The sequence below is a fragment of the Chanodichthys erythropterus genome, chromosome 17, assembly GCF_024489055.1.
Source record: "Chanodichthys erythropterus isolate Z2021 chromosome 17, ASM2448905v1, whole genome shotgun sequence".
NCBI classification, from domain to species: Eukaryota; Metazoa; Chordata; class Actinopteri; order Cypriniformes; family Xenocyprididae; genus Chanodichthys; species Chanodichthys erythropterus.
The window spans coordinates 33774059-33791971 of record NC_090237.1 but is presented as its reverse complement, the minus strand read 5'-3'; the positions used below and the strand labels follow the sequence as shown (position 1 = coordinate 33791971).

The window sequence follows — 17913 nt, the reverse complement described above, 5'->3', positions numbered from 1 at the left end:
GCATGACACTAACGTCTGGCCAAACTAACCACACACCTTATTAAATGTGTGCCAAGGTAAAATGATGACAGACACACTGGAATGCTCTCTATTATACAAACACACTCCCAAACTGAACCCTGATGAGGTGCACAACAGAACACTGTTATAAAAGCCACATTTATGTAATGCGGTGAGCTGATGTTCACTTTGCTGTTTATTTTCTGGCCTCTACTTCAAATGTTTTGAACAGGGTAGACTGTCATTAAATAGATGTGAAGATGAAATATTAGACACATGTGATCCAAATCCACATTTGGCTGGCTTTGAGTTTATGAACTTTTTAGGAGGATTAAGATTTTTTTAACAACAGTGTGATCTCTGTACTGAAAGAGCTAAAGTAGCTTGCGCCTAAACAGAACTGTTGTTGTATTTTATTTTTAATTATTCAACCTGTACAACATACTATATTAACACACTAGCAACCAGTTATTTGCATGTTCTCACATAATCTCACTGCATGATTAAAGGGAATCTACAGTATAGTATACTTTGCTGGAAAATAATTCCATTATGCATTTCCACAAAGCATCCATAACATTAGTGAAACTTTATTAAAAGGTTCTGTGGATGTGATGTACTTCACATTAGCATGTTTTTCATTTAGATTCGATTTGGTTTGTTTTAAATGTCAGTAGCAAGAAAGTTAAATTAATCTCTAAAATTCACATATATTGTGTTTTCTGTGTTTTGGTAAGGTATAGAGACATACAGAGACATATTGCTTGTACAATAAAGCCTATAGAGCTTCAATATGTTTTAACGGCAATCATTTTCATGTCTTTCTGGCACCCCCTTGTGGATCTGAAGAGCAGTTAAATGATCTGCTGATTTTAAGTCTTAACAGTAAAGTCATGCAATTTCGAATACCTACTATCACAACTATTTATACATGCTTGCTTGCCACCAAATGGAAAATTGTCTTGTCTTCTACTGGTCAGATAGTCACACCACATCAGACTGCTCAAACAAAGAGTCAAAGCTAAAACATCTTTGAAAGCACCACAAAGTGGTAGTGTTTAATTCTCAGGAATAGTATTACCTTGCTTGTATGCATCTCGGCATGTTGGTGTAGTAGGGCAGTCTAGGTTCCGCCCTATTAAATGTGGTTGTCACCTGAATGACAGGGGCAACAGCCTATTGGCTGTTGTTCTGGGTATATTTAAAGCGTAGTCTGTCACCTGGGGGCGCATCGTGCAATCATCGTTGTGTGTGGGTGTGTGCGTGCACAGCTCTGCGGGAGGTTATGGTCAGGATTGGTACGACGTTGCTGTTAGGCATAGGCTGTCTTTCACTCCAGTTTGCGTATGCTTCGGAACGCCTGCATATTTGCAGTCCAATTACGGATAAAGCTGTGAGTAACTGAACCTATATATTTAGCGATCTACTTCTGGTGGGGTAACTGCTCGTGAGCATTTCGTCACGGTGGACTGCAGGGAAATTGCTCCTACGTCAACGAGAAGACTGCACTGTTTGTTCTGCTGCTATTTTTATGACTGCGTGACCATTGTATTCGATCCTTTATCGTTTGATTTCGTTTTGTTTTTGTTCCTTACGTTTATGCTGGTGGTTAAGGTGATGGATGGCTAGCTTTAGCCGTCGCTAGAAGTGAGATGTACCGTTAACGGGGCACTTTCAGCCTCACTAGTGTTTATATTGCCACCAGCAGCTGTTGGTTTTGTTTGTTTCTTTGTTTGTTTTGATTTGTACTCTTCCTAGGGACGGCGAAGCAGAAACGGGAATATCTCGTACCTGGAAGATTTATGTGTTTTGTTTGTTTGATTTGTGCTTGTACTGAAGCCTTTCTAGTTTTGTTGTTGTCCTATTTAATTGTTTTTTTGTGTGTTTTTCATGTGATTTATTTTGATGATCGATTGTTTGCTGTTTCTTTCAATTGTATTGTTTGTTCTTTTTGGTTTTGTTTGTTTGTTTTCTTTACCCACTTACTGCTTCATGGCATGTCCAGGTTCATGAGCCTTTGGTGCTAACCTAGTGAATGTTTATAACTCCCTGTCTGATCCCGGTGGCCAGTAAACTGTCCATTGGTCTTCTTCATGGTTTGAACTTACTCCAATGCAAGTTGCGGGATTGAATGTGGGTTGGATTAATTGTGCTGTTATTTACCTTTCTTTTTTGTTATTTCAGAAGCTGAAGGCCCCTCAGTGAGGGAAGCTAGCTGTTTTGGCCCTGCGGTGGTGGTGTTTCTCTCACAGAGTGTTTTGCCATTTGACAACTGCATTTCCCTCACTTAGTGTGTGGTGCGAGTGTGAGTGTTTGTGTGGAGCATATTTGGGTGCGTGGTGTGTCTTAGGATACTCACTGTCCAGCTAGCTCCCCACTGGTAAGCCTCAGCCTGAAAGTTTGTTTTTTTTTGTGTTTCCTTTTCTTGTTTGGTCAACAGTTCTTTACATTTTAATAATTATTGGAAATAAAAACATTTTGTATTTATATCCACGTCTCTTGTGTTGAGTGGTAACGAACCTGTGTGTCCTATTCTGGGTATAAATTTCCCCGTTCATAGATACGGGGTGGCGTAGTCTACTTGCTTATTTGAGTTGTGCACTAGTGTCACTTCTTGCCATTTACGGCCTCGCCACATTGGCATAGGATGAAGTTTTTTGTTGTTGTTTTTAACCTCAAAATAATATTAGTTTCACTACTAAATACATTGTACTTGTCTTAGCATATATAGGCCTGCATCTTTCCAGAAACTCAGAATGAAAAATATAGTAACATTTTCTGTTTTCTAAAACCCCCACACTATAGCTTATCTATATCAAATATCTAAACATAATTCTACATCAGGTTACTGAAGGACAAGGTCTAACTCCGTCCAACACCATTTGTGTTTGTGGGTATAGCCAACCTGTGATCTTTCTCACAAACTGAAGCCAAGGAAACCAGGCTCCAAAACAGAGAGATCACTAGATGGAACCAGCATGCACTTTTGAGCCCACAAACTCAAACTGGACTGTGAATCAGATTATGGTGACCATGCAGTCTCTGAGCCTGTGTGTGATTATTTCCATTGTGCTCATGAAAGTGTCAAAGTAGCTAGTCCTTCTGACAATTTCTTTAACCATGTTATCCCTAGAATCTTTTTAAAAGACCTTTAACCTATGTATAATTATTTGTTAATTGTGTAGAGTTCTTTAACCATACTACACTTACAACTACAACACATTCACAATACTCATGGGTTGAAACAGATCTACAGTTGAAACAGATCCACACAGGCACACATCAGTCCAGAAATGCACACAAATCCACACACACTAAATTATTACATTGAAAGAATGCACCAATACACTGTTTTCTTGAAGATGATGCAATTCAACGCACAAATAAATACTAAACCATATTGTATTGCTCTTCTTTCTCAAGGTGTCCGTCTGAAGAATGCTTCTCATTTTGTTTAAATATGGTTTTCAAACTATTTGATGCAAGGGACACCCATATATGATTATCCGATTGTTCTGAATTCCTAAAATATTGTCAGCTATATATTTTAAGACTCAGTTATATGGTGTGCCAAAAATTGCATATGTGATATTATAAAGTCGGCCACATTTTATATTATTTTATAACTACTATACACTAAAAATAACAAGACTATGGATTTACTCTGTAACTACGTTGTTTGCTACACTGAAAAAAAATGCTGGGCTGCAACCCATGTTTTGGCCAAATATGGACAAAAATCCAACCGTTGGTTTAAGTTTTTTAATGAAATTTTTAAACACAACGGTTGGGTTTGTCCATATTTGATACAAACATGGCTTGAAACAGAATTTAGTTTGTGGTATGGTAAGGACAGGGTTAGTGTTAGAATAATAGGTTAGAGTTCTGGGTCTCTGGGGAAAAAAATTGGGTTATGGTTAAGAATAAAGTATAACTACAAATGTTACATAAAAGCAACTTTTAAACGTAATTACAATGTAGCTTGTATGTGTATAATAGAGGTCATATTATATCAAATGGACATAGTAGATTACGCCATCTAATATAAATCATAACCATAAAGACAATATTAATTAAATGACTGGCAGTTTATGTTGTCATTGTACAACAAAAATAATTAAATATTATTTGGAAAATATTAATACTAATTGAAAATAATTAATAATAATTCAAATAATTCATTTGTATAGTGCTTACAAATATTGGTCCAAAGATCATTTTAAATAAATAAATTTAAAAATGATTTTTCCTCATGAAATTTTCCGTGGACCTCTAGTACCCCCTTGTGGTCTTGAACCCCAGTTTGAAATCCCTGATAGAGGAGACAAGAAATGTAAATAAGTTTAATGTAATGTATAATGTGTGTGTGTGTATATATATATATATATATATATATATATATATATATATATATATATATATATATATATATATATATATATATATATATATGCACAATCAACGTACTCTTATACCATACGAGTCTCACAGAGGTGGAAGGGGTTGTGTTGCTCAGAGCTTTACCTAGCCTGACTATAGCGCTATGCGCTAGCCGCGTGTTGTGGATACATTGAAGAACAGCCGATAGTTCTATTTCTGTCATCACGTCTATGTGCGTAAGAACACTTCTAAAAGGACTCATTTGATTGAACAAATCGATGACTATCCAGTGATATTTCCATATATTGTCACTGATCCAGAGGAATTAATGCTTGTCTACTAGGACGCAGCTTTCTTGACGACGATGCCTCAGGAAAGAGCAGGCACCAAACTAAAAGAACTGCGTGTTTGTAACCCATGAGGAATATTTGCGACTATAATACATATTGAAATGATGTTTGGAGTCAAAGAGGAAGAACTGTTTTTCCTTAACAAAGAGGAGAAAAGAAAAGCTTTGGAATTGTAATTTACACGAGTCATCCCTCAGGTAAGGTGCTTTTAAATCCCATTTACGTTTTAGCTTACTTGAATTAGATAGGATTAGTCATTGCTCGATTTTTTTTTAACAGTCAGTCGTTTAGATTTTTAAAAAAAATCAGTTAGCATATTTTCTATTAAAATAATTTTAATAAATATTTAATTAGGCTAAGTATTCATTAAATAGAAGAAAATAACAGCAACGTCTTTTTTTGCCCAGTGCCCACTGGACGACAACTAGTCTGCATTACAGTGTACATAAATATGTTAACACAACTAAAGGAGCTTTAAAAGTAATAGGCCAATGACCAACATGTGCTTTATTTGTGTTATTTTCATAGCTTTGGAAATACGCAATGTAATTTTTATTTCTATAATAATTGATCATATTAACATACACTGTGCAAAATGTTTTGTCAGGTAATATCTAAATTAACTGTTTTATTCAAGACAAAAATAAGGTTCGTATAGTATAAATGGTTTACTGTGTTAGGTCATGGAAAAACTTGACTGGCTTGCACAAACCCCTTTGGGATGAATTGCATTACTGCCTGTTAGCAGTATCTGAGCTTTCTGGTGCCATTTTGCCTGAATGGGAGCAAATCAGTCTTTATTTCCAAAAAATGGAGCTGTTATTATAACAAAGGGAGGACCAACCTGTATTAATGATCAAGTTTAAGATAAAGTTTTTTAAATTAATAGCACATGTGGACTTTTTGACATACAGCGTTTCACCCAGAAATGAAAATTCTGTCCTCATTTATTTATATTGTTCCACACCATAAGATTTGTGCATTTGTTTGTTTGTTTGTTTGTTTGCAGTATGTAACTCTTCATGATCTCTGTGAGATGGATAAGTATGAGAAAATGGCTAAGATCGGCGAGGGCTCATATGGAGTTGTGTTCAAATGCAGACACAGGGAAACAGGTCAGATAGTGGCCATTAAAAAATTTGTAGAGTCTGAAGATGACCCAGTCATTAAGAAGATCGCATTGAGAGAAATACGCATGCTAAAGGTAGATATAGAGATTGTATGCATACATATAGCAAATTTGAAAAAAAAACATTTGCACAAGTAAACATAAACATTTCCATTTTTATCCATATAGCAGTTGAAGCATGTGAATTTGGTGAATTTGCTTGAGGTCTTCAGGAGAAAGAGACGCCTTCATCTGGTCTTTGAGTTCTGTGAGCAAACTGTTCTAAATGAACTGGACAAACACCCCAGAGGGTCAGTTATATTCTCCTTATTCTCTTCCCCCCTCTTTCTCTTTTTTATATACTTATATCAATGCAAAAGATTTTAAAAAAAAAATCTAAATCTTAAAAATGACAGAAAAATAAAGCAAATTCAATAATTGGATTTTTAAGATATTTGGTCCTAGAGAATTTGGGCCTCTTGTGTTTTTCTTCTTCTTTTGAACTTATTTCGTTTTTCTTACCTTTACCTTTCACTCCCACATTCAATGACAAATGCAATAAAGTCAACGCAATTTCAATAACATTTTATACTGTTATACAATTACATATTATGTTTATACTGTTATCTCTAAAATCAACATGAAATAAAAAGTGTCCCTATGTTTGCCTTCGTAACCTTGAATTCATAATAACGTTTTTTGGTTGACTTCACCTATCTCTCTTTCTTTTCAACACAACCTAGAATGCCCACTTTTCATAATGCAATCGATTCCTGATGGGTAAAATCAAGATCTGACCTAAGTTTATTTTCGTGAATGCCATTTCAAATGAATTTCATAGACTTTATCTAGCTCTTGTTTTTTTAAAGCTCCTACAGTAACTGGTCAGGCCACAAAGGCTGTGGCTGCCCAGCATTCTCTCTCTTTCCCAGAAGGCCTTTCAGTCGTAACCTTAGCTGCTCTTGAAAACAAAGGAGCTGGTTGCCAGGGACTACAGGCCCATGGTTACTGCAGATATATAGGAGCTGCAATGATCTTTAAAGAAGAAGAGAATTTAACTGTTATTAGATCCTGCCAACTACAGAATGCCAAAAATGTTTGATCAGCAGGATCTAACATTTTTGACATAGTCAGCAGAATCTAAGGGCATTTTCAGACCTGTAGATGGTTTGCTTTTTTTGAAACAGGGACTTTTGTTACAGTGTTGCATTTTCAAGGCATAAGGCACATTTAAGAAGGCAACATTTCAAAGTGTATCAAAATGTGTTTATGCAAGTCACATGTGAGTAAAAATGTCCTTTGATTTGTTAAAGTTTCCTCTGCGTCATATATCAAGATGGATTAAGTTCGCTCCATGAGCTTATTGTGGTTATATCTGTAACAGCCGAGACACATGCAAACATGCCGTCATTCCCTCTCTAACTGATTAATTGTATATATATATTTAATTATATACCATTACACAACATTTTAAGATAAAGAGACTCTCTTTGGTTTTCAACTGACAGAATCAGACACTGCTGCTTTTTATATAATACATTTCCCATTATGCATGATGATACCACTTGGTTTGTGATTGCTTTCTCACCTCAACTGAACCACCAGAGTTTGTTTTCAATTGGGCTGAGACCACCTTATTCAGGCGATCTCTGAGCAATTGTTTGGGTGGGGATCCAAGTGTGATTGCTGTGTTCATAGATGCCTAAATGAATCAGGTTCTGAAACAAAAGCTCCAAATGAGCCAGGTGTGAAAGCACCCTAACAGTTAATATCTGTTTCTTGGCCAGCAGCCTTCATCTTGATATTAACATTTGTCCTTTTTCTCTCTTTAGGGTTCCTGAAGCACAACTCAAGAGTATTGTGTGGCAAACACTACAAGCTGTGAACTTCTGTCACAAACACAATGTCAGTATGTCCAGCCTCTCTTTTTCAGACTACCAATGTGTGTCAGTTATGACTGCCACACTATTAAAGAACTTTTTTTTTCTTTGGAATGAAGAGACTACTTTTTTCAGTCTTCTGACCTACATCTACATCTTTCCATCTGTGCATTCATAGTGAAGATTTTTCAGTGGCTCTTTCTGCAAGTTATGATATGCCATGGCAGTAGGAGGCAACAAGTGTACATAATAGGTTGTTTGCAATCACGTGTGTGACGAGCAGGGCGGACGAGAGCCGTGAGGGAACGGCGCGAGGCCGGTGACGCGAGTGATAATGAGCATCACCTGCGAGGCGTGCCGGCCTCGAGTCTCTCACGGAGGAGCTCCGGAGGCATAAAAGGAGGAGCGACATCAGTGAAGGACGAGAGAGGACCAGGCCTGGACTTTATTTTATGTTTTATTATGTTTGTGTGGCCGGCAGACGTCCGCGAGGGTCTGCCGGCATTACTTTCGTTTTGTTCTTTGTTTATTTTGAATTAAACTTTTGTTGAAAGTTCGCCAGTTCCCGCCTCCTTCTTCCCACATTTACGAACCGTGTTACATTGGTGCCAAAACCCGGGAGGAAGGAGGGACATGCTGTCGGAGAGCCCTCGCTGCTGAGGGGGATCACGGTGCTGCGGAGTTCGGGCAGCGCGGAAGTGAAGACCGCGAGAGGCTGCCCGAGGCGGTGGTACTGGAGCCTAGTGAAAGGTGGGACGGAGACCCGGATGCCGTGCTCCTGGGACGAGGTGGGATGGCTGCCGTCCTGGACCTGGAGGGAGCGGAGGAGTCGCCGCCGTCCGCCCTGGGCCGGAGCCTGCTGCCGTCCGCCATGAAGGGGAGGAGCAGGGGACGGGGGACTCGCTGCCGTCTGCCCTCAGTCGGAGGAGCCATCGCCGGCCGCCAGGAGGCGGTCGAGGATCGGGCCGTCCACCGAGCGTCCAGTGCCACCGCATGGCACCGCGAAGAAGAGCCTCTTGGCAGGCTGAGGACCGAGCGGCAGTGTGTCGGGGAACCGGACCAAGAATTATTTTTTTTTTTTTCTTCTTTTTCCTCTCTCCCCTCTCTCGTCCTGTCGCTCCCCTTGCTTCCGTCTCCTTTCTCTCGTCTCGTCTGTCCTTACCCCCAGGTGCTGCGGCCGCCGAGACAGGCCCCGGGGGGGAATAAAGCGCAGTCGCGGGAGTACCCCCCGGCCTGCGAGGGGCGTTGGGGGTATGTGACAAGCAGGGCGGGCGACAGCCGTGAGGGAATGGCGCGAGGCCGGTGACGCGAGTGATAATGAGCATCACCTGCGAGGCGTGCCGGCCTCGAGTCTCTCACGGAGGAGCTCCGGAGGCATAAAAGGAGGAGCGACATCAGTGAAGGACGAGAGAGGACCAGGCCTGGACTTTATTTTATGTTTTATTATGGACGTCTGCCGGCATTACTTTCGTTTTGTTCTTTGTTTATTTTGAATTTAACTTTTGTTGAAAGTTCGCCGGTTCCCGCCTCCTTCTTCCCACATTTACGAACCGTGTTACAACGTGGTTCTGGTGACGCGCAAAATTCCGGTGGAGGGCAAGCAGTGAAAATTAGAATGGAAGAGATGGGGAAAAGTCCTTTCTTTGCTGGTTTAGAAAGGTATAAACAGAAAATCACAACATATGTTGGACGCGATCCTTATGTTATGAAGAGGAGCGACTTTTCCGCTGAATTAAAAGACTTTCCTGCCATCGAGGAGGCAGATATAGAGGATGTGAAGCTGCTGTCACGCCGTGTTCAGTTCTAGTCTGGGTTTGTTTATATCACGCTGCCTTTCTACTAGCGAAGTTAGAGCAGTATTTTGATTTTCTGTCGTGATTGTGAAAAATGTCGCCATTGTAGGTCATTTATGCTAAATTGAGAATTGTAATAGGAACTTGTGGGAAAAAAAAGCACGGTAATACAATTTTCGCCTTGGTTGAGAAGGTGAGGGAAGACGACTTGCAAATGTAATAATATCACTAAATAAACCCACTGCCTTTCACTCAAAATAATCACATACTTTGCTGAGTTTTGTATTTGGTTTTTGTGTAATAATTAACATTATGTTTTAGAGTATGATCACTCGGCTTGTGAATGATTATAACTTGCACACAGCCACTTCAAAACTGTTCACAAGCTTCTATGGGTTTGATTTTGGTTGTCATTTGTTGAAATAAATACAAAAATACAGTGTGTCTGTGTCCTGAACGTGACCCTTCGATTCTCCTCCGTGGTCAAATGGGAAAGTGAATATTTACAAAAACAACATAAAAACTAGTTACGTTTACACGCTTCCAACAAATAAATGGATCGACTTCAGTCAGCTTGTTGAACATTTTATTTGGACGTTTTATACCTATGTTTTATACCATACGATGGCTGAAGCAGCAGCGCGTGGGTCTGTGTACGTTTTGATAGTTTGTTTTCCAATTTGAAATGAAATACGCAGAAACGAGAAAACGGTCGTTTCCCGTTTTTTCATTTGTTAAAAAAAAACGGAAAAACAAGATTTTGACTCGATTTTCGTTTTTCCGGGTCACGGATAGAAAACGGAAACACGACTTCAAAACTCGTTTTCCACATGTGGGCGGTCATTACACGCCCCTTTCAGCCGATTGGTCAATCAAATCTGAGCCAGTGACGTCATCTTCAGTTCGTTCAACAAAATAACAGTCCTCTGCCGCTGTATCAGTAGATGTCATAAATCGGCTTTCTTTTGTGCAACCTAACGCGTACTTCACAGAAATATGTTTGCACAGATAAAAAAAAAGTTTAAAAAACCTACAGTAAATTTAATCAAGTCTGCTTTTAAGCTGTCATTGTGTTTTTAAAATGTAAAATGTAAATTCCTCTACATCTGTTACCAAGCGCATGACATCCTTTGGGCAACTACAACCGATCAATAAGCTATAATGATATTCTCTATTATAGATCAGTGGCTACTGCACTCATTTTTTTTTTTCTTATTTTAATGTTGTGTTTATATTTTATACATTTAAATTCAATCATTTAGCAGACGCATTCCTTGCAGTAGACTATTCAGTCATATTAGAAAATAGGCTATCCACTAGGTGGCAACACCTAATAACGGTATCACCATCGGGGGGCTTTTTAGTTTTCCTTAGCTTATAAATGGCCATGCAGATTTTATCTCTTAAATTAAACACTTTTATGAACAGTGAACATTATGATTTTTTTATATGAAAATAATTCCATAACTTGACTATTATGGAAATTATATTCAATAACTTCACTGTAATACACTGTACTGTCACCAAATTCAGCTCACACATCACTGATGTCCTGATAGTTATACTACAACACTTATTTGGGGAAAATGTCTTTTTGTATTATTTTTATGATTTTTTTTTTATATGAAAATAATTCCATAACTTGACTATTATGGAAATTATATTCAATAACTTCACTGTAATTCACTGTACTGTCACCAAATTCAGCTCACACATCACTGATGTCCTGATAGTTATACTACAACACTTATTTGGGGGAAATTTATTTTTGTATCATTTTTATGATTTTTCATAATGAAAAAAAAATCAATAACTTGATTATTATGGAAATTATATTCAATAACTTCACTGTAATTCACTTTACTGTCACCAAATTCAGCTCACACATCACTGATGTCCTGATAGTTATACTACAACACTTATTTGGGGAAAATGTCTTTTTGTATAATTTTTATGATTTTTCATAATGAAAAAAAAATCAATAACTTGATTATTATGGAAATTATATTCAATAACTTCACTGTAATTCACTTTACTGTCACCAAATTCAGCTCATACATCACTGATGTCCTGATAGTTATACTACAACACTTATTTGGGGAAAATGTCTTTTTGTATCATATTTATGATTTTTCATAATGAAAAAAAATCAATAACTTGATTATTATGGAAATTATATTCAATAACTTCACTGTAATACACTGTACTGTCACCAAATTCAGCTCACACATCACTGATGTCCTGATAGTTATACTAAAACACTTATTTGGGGAAATATCTTTTTGTATCATTTTTATGATTTTTTTATATGAAAATAATTCCATAACTTGACTATTATGGACATTATATTCAATAACTTCACTGTAATACACTGTACTGTCACCAAATTCAGCTCACACATCACTGATGTCCTGATAGTTATACTACAACACTTATTTGGGGAAAAAGTCTTTTTGTATTATTTTTATGATTTTTTTATTTGAAAATAATTCCATAACTTGACTATTATGGAAATTATATTCAATAACTTCACTGTAATACACTGTACTGTCACCAAATGCAGCTCACACATCACTGATGTCCTGATAGTTATACTACAACACTTATTTTGGGAAATGTTTTTTTTTTGTATTATTTTTATGATTTTTTTTATATGAAAATAATTCCATAACTTGACTATTATGGAAATTATATTCAATAACTTCACTGTAATTCACTGTACTGTCACCAAATTCAGCTCACACATCACTGATGTCCTGATAGTTATACTACAACACTTATTTGAGGAAAATTTCTTTTTGTATTATTTTTATGATTTTTTTATATGAAAATAGTTCCATAACTTGAGTATTATGGAAATTATATTCAATAACTTCGCTGTAATACACTTTACTGTCACCAAATTCAGCTCACACATCACTGATGTCCTGATAGTTATACTACAACACTTATTTTGGGAAATGTTTTTTTTTTTTTTGTATTATTTTTATGATTTTTTTTTTAATATGAAAATAATTCCATAACTTGACTATTATGGAAATTATATTCAATAATTTCACTGTAATTCACTGTACTGTCACCAAATTCAGCTCACACATCACTGATGTCCTGAAAGTTATACTACAACACTTATTTGGGGGAAATTTATTTTTGTATCATTTTTATGATTTTTCATAATGGAAAAAAAAATCAATAACTTGATTATTATGGAAATTATATTCAATAACTTCACTGTAATTCACTTTACTGTCACCAAATTCAGCTCACACATCACTGATGTCCTGAAAGTTATACTACAACACTTATTTGGGGAAAATGTCTTTTTGTATAATTTTTATGATTTTTCATAATGAAAAAAAATCAATAACTTGATTATTATGGAAATTATATTCAATAACTTCACTGTAATTCACTTTACTGTCACCAAATTCAGCTCATACATCACTGATGTCCTGATAGTTATACTACAACACTTATTTGGGGAAAATGTCTTTTTGTATCATTTTTATGATTTTTTTATATGAAAATAATTCCATAACTTGACAATTATGGAAATTATATTCAATAACTTCACTGTAATACACTGTTCTGTCACCAAATTCAGCTCACACATCACTGATGTCCTGATAGTTATACTACAACACTTATTTGGGGGAAAAGTCTTTTTGTATTATTTTTATGATTTTTTTATTTGAAAATAATTCCATAACTTGACTATTATGGAAATTATATTCAATAACTTCACTGTAATACACTGTACTGTCACCAAATTCAGCTCACACATCACTGATGTCCTGATAGTTATACTACAACACTTATTTTGGGAAATGTTTTTTTGTATTATTTTTATGATTTTTTTTTTAATATGAAAATAATTCCATAACTTGACTATTATGGAAATTATATTCAATAACTTCACTGTAATTAACTGTACTGTCACCAAATTCAGCTCACACGTCACTGATGTCCTGATAGTTATACTACAACACTTATTTGGGGGAAATTTCTTTTTGTATCATTTTTATGATTTTTCATAATGAAAAAAAAAATCAATAACTTGATTATTATGGAAATTATATTAAATAACTTCACTGTAATACACTGTACTGTCACCAAATTCAGCTCACACATCACTGATGTCATGATAGTTATACTACAACACTTATTTGGGGAAAATGTCTTTTTGTATCATTTTTATGATTTTTCATAATGAAAAAAAAAATCAATAACTTGATTATTATGGAAATTATATTCAATAACTTAACGGACATTCACTGTACTGTCACCAAATTCAGCTCACACATCACTGATGTCCTGATAGTTATACTACAACACTTATTTGGGGGAAATATCTTTTTGTATAATTTCTATGATTTTTTTATATGAAAATAATTCCATAACTTGACTATTATGGGAATTATATTCAATAACTTCACTGTAATACACTGTACTGTCACCAAATTCAGCTCACACATCACTGATGTCCTGATAGTTATACTACAACACTTATTTGGGGGAAATTTCTTTTTGTATAATTTTTATGATTTTTCATAATGAAAAAAAAAATCAATAACGAGTATTATGGAAATTATTTTCAATAACTTAACTGTAATACACTGTACTGTCACCAAATTCACCGCACACATCACTGATGTCCCGAAAGTTCCCTTTTAAGGGAAATCACGCTATTTAGTCGCTATGGGAATGCCTCTGCGTGATGTCGTCATGAAGCACGTATGAAATCTGTCCAATCGGGAGATGGTACATCATAGGCGGGTGACGTCACTGACCAGGAACTATAAAGCCGGCCTGAAAACACTTCAGCAAGCGCTACGTCTATCTTGTCTGTCTTATTTATTGTTGTCTGTACCCTTATTCATTTGAAAAGTGGTATCATGGCGAGCAAGCAGCAGTTTAGAAAGTGTGTTCATCCCTGCCCTCGTTTTATTACGGGTGGGGATACACACAATCTTTGTGTTGCCTGTTTGGGAGTGCAGCATGCCCAGGCTGCTCTCGAGGGGGCTGTCTGCGTGCATTGTGAGCAGCTGCGCTGCGCTGCGCTCTGCTGTTCACATTCTCCAGGGCTCAGGCCCCGCTTCTGCTAAGGCAGGATGGCGTCTCATGTCTTGGGGTTCGCAAATGGATGTAGCAGCGGGGTTAGAGACGGGCCCAGCCTTATCTCTGCCCTCACCTGCTGCATCCGGTGTGTCGATTCAGAGGCAGGAAGCACGCATTGCAGTTTCTTCCGCTCCAGTCGACACAGTCACGCTAATGCCGTTCAGTTCTGAGGAGCTGGAAGTTGTTAGTGTGACAACGGGAGAGACTGAAGACTCGCCACTTCACTCTCCAGCAAGCAAGGAGCTTGTGCTTACTCACGCTATTGCCAAGCTCCACATCGATTGGCCAGCCAAGAAGTAAGAGCACCAGACTAAAAGCAAACTTGATGAAAGCTTTTTACCGTCTAGGTCTGCTCTACCTCCACGTCGGGCGCTACTGTTTTTTTCCCGATCTCCACACTGAGGTGTTGAGATCGTGGAAGTGACCAATGTCATACCATGTTTTCACCCCTCAAACTTCCACCTACAGTAACGTGGTTGGTATGAGAAAACACGGGTAAGGGGCGATGCCAAGAGCGGAGGAGACGCTTGCGAGCCATCTCTCTCCACAGGTGGCGTCGTCCCTCAAAGCCCTGACGTTTCCCATTAAGCTGCTAAAGACTACATCAGCGCTAGTGGGCAAAGTGTACTCGGCAGCAAGTCAAGCTGCGGCGTGCTTGCACACGATGGCTTTACTGCAATCATACCAAGCTGACCTGCTGAAGGGTGATAGTGAGGAAGTGGGGGTTGATTTCATCCATGAGTTGCGTCAGTCAGAAGATTTAGCGCTCCGTGCCACCAAGGAGACGGCCAAGTTAATTGGCGATCAATGGCAGCCCTGGTGGGGGCTGTCTGACATTAAAGACCACGACAAGACGTTTCTCTTGGATGCCCCACTGAATCCGTCTGGCCTCTTTGGTGACGCTATCTCTACTGTCACTGAGAGGTTTCAGGAGGCAAGGAAGCATATCTTCAGTACAGGAAGTTTCTTCCTCGTCGTACCCAAGTCCCTCCAGCTGCTGGGCAGGAGCAGCTGAAGCCGAGCACGAGCTCCTCGCACCAGCACAGACAACAACAGAAGCAGAGCTTTGCTGCCCGTACTCCCCCTCCGAGGAGCTGGGAGGCGGGGCAATGCTCTCAGCCAAAGTCCTCGAAGGGTAAGACAGATCTGAGGGCTGTCATTGGGGTTAAGAGGGCTTCGGCAAAGAAATCCTGATGCCAGGAGCATCAGGATCCTGAGGGTGGTCCCCTCTGGAGGCAAACGGTGTTCACCTCTCTCAACGGTGCCTGTATGTCTTCGGTGCCCTCAGGGGCGGCGCTCTACCAACCCCGCCGAAATGCCTCGAGAGGCTGGTTCCCTTAGTAGACTTTTTGTCAGAGTGGAAAAATCTGTCAAAAAAGTATCTCAGTGGGTCCTGCACACGATAGAAAAGGGGTATGCGATTCAGTTCAGAACATGCCCACCCTGATTCAACAGGGTCCTGCCCACGGTGGACTTTGTACTGCTTTCTAGTGAGGATTTTTTAACAGTTTCGGTCAATACATTGGATTGACCGAAACTGTTATTGGATCTGCTCATGGACATTCATTCATTCATTCATGGACATTTTCCGGTGTGACTGATTCAATATCATACATACTACAGTTGGACTTTCACTTTCGCATACACTTTTTAAAAAAAAAAATTCTGGTTGTATTGTGGGTCATGAGTTTTTCTAAATTGTATAATACACTTGGGTGATTGAAACAAATTTTTGTCTTTCTTTTTTTCATTTTTTCCTGAGGAACGAGCGAATCAGTGTACGCTCTATTCGGAGTGTTACAGCGAAACGCTGACAGTCAAACACATCGTGTCACAAATCAGATCCGAGGACTGGTTTGTCATGATAGATCTAAAGGACGCATACTTTCATGTATCAATCCTCCCGCAACACAGAAATTTCCTAAGGTTTGCTTTCAGGGCCGAAGCATACCAATACCGGGTTCTTCCCTTCGGCCTAGCATTGTCAACCTGCACCTTCACCAAATGTGTAGACGCAGCTCTGACGCCCTTGCGTATGCAGGGCATCCGCATTCTAAACTAGATAGACGATTGGTTGATTCTGGCTAAATCAGAGCAGATGGTGGTTCAACATCGAGATGTTGTTCTCGCTCACATGAGAAGGTTGGGGTTGAGACTAAACGCAAAGAAAAGTGTGCTTTCTCCAGCTCAGAGGACCACTTATCTAGGCGTGGTATGGGATTCGGTGATTGTCAATCTCCGGCCCACATAAAATCAATTCTCTCGACTGTCTCAGACATAAAGCTAGGCCAGTCACTCACTGTCAAGCTGTTTCAGTGACTGCTAGGTCTTATGGCAGCAGCGTCCAATGTGATACCTTTTGGCCTGCTGTACATGAGACCACTGCAGTGGTGGCTCAAAACCAAGGGGTTCTCACAGAGGGGGAATCTTTTCGTATGATCAGAGTCACGCTGTGTTGCTTATGTGCTCTAGTCATATGGAAGCAACCTTGGTTTCTGTCCCAGTGACCTGTGCTGGGGGCTCTCAGTTGTCGCATCACGCTAACGACGGATGCATCCCTCACGGGCTGGGGGGCGATCATGAGTGGTCACTCGATTCGAGTCTTTGGCAGGACCATCATCTTTCGTGGCACATAAACTGCCTGGAGATGATGGCGGTATTTCTAGCTCTGAAATATTTCCTTTCAGACCTCAGGGATCATCATGTGTTAGTACAATCAGACAACACATCGGTGGTCTCATATATAAACCATCAGGGGGGTCTGAGATCACGCTTGCTATACAAGCTGGCGAATCAGATCCTCCTGTGGTCCCAGGGGAAACTGCTCTCCCTCAGAGCAGTATACATCCCGGGGTACCTGAATGTGGGAGCAGACATCCTGTCGAGGCAGGGGCTAAGGCCTGGGGAATGGAGACTTCACCCAGATATAGTGAAGCTCTTATGGGAAAACTATGGTGAAGCCCAAGTGGATCTGTTTGCGTCTCAAGAGTTGTCTCACTGTCCACTGTGGTTCTTGATGTCAAACCCAGCACCTCTTGGGCTGCATGCTATGATACAGCCGTGGCCGAGGCTACCGCTGTACGCATTTCCCCCGATTGCGCTGCTCCCGGGAGTTCTGGAGAGAGTATGGTTCTCGGACATGGTATCCCTCCTCGATGGGTCTCCGATGGAGATTCTGATCAGGAAGGACCTTCTCTCTCAGGCGAGCGGTCTGATACTGCACCCCCACCCGGAGTTATGAAAGCTGTGGGCGTGGCCTCTGAGGGGGCACAGCTCATAGATTC

General features: G+C 39.3%; 1 protein-coding gene across 1 annotated transcript in view; it reads left to right on the top strand.

Moving 5' to 3' along the window:
- Nucleotides 1–4765: 4765 nt before the first annotated feature.
- The window catches only part of LOC137004767 (cyclin-dependent kinase-like 1), a 202512-nt gene continuing 189364 nt past the window's right edge, over nt 4766–17913 (top strand). The window contains exons 1-4 of the mRNA XM_067365383.1: nt 4766–4927; nt 5740–5934; nt 6028–6149; nt 7671–7743. Coding sequence (XP_067221484.1) covers nt 5767–5934; nt 6028–6149; nt 7671–7743 — 363 coding nt within the window. The 5' untranslated portion in view covers nt 4766–4927; nt 5740–5766. The remainder of the gene's footprint in view (nt 4928–5739; nt 5935–6027; nt 6150–7670; nt 7744–17913) is intronic.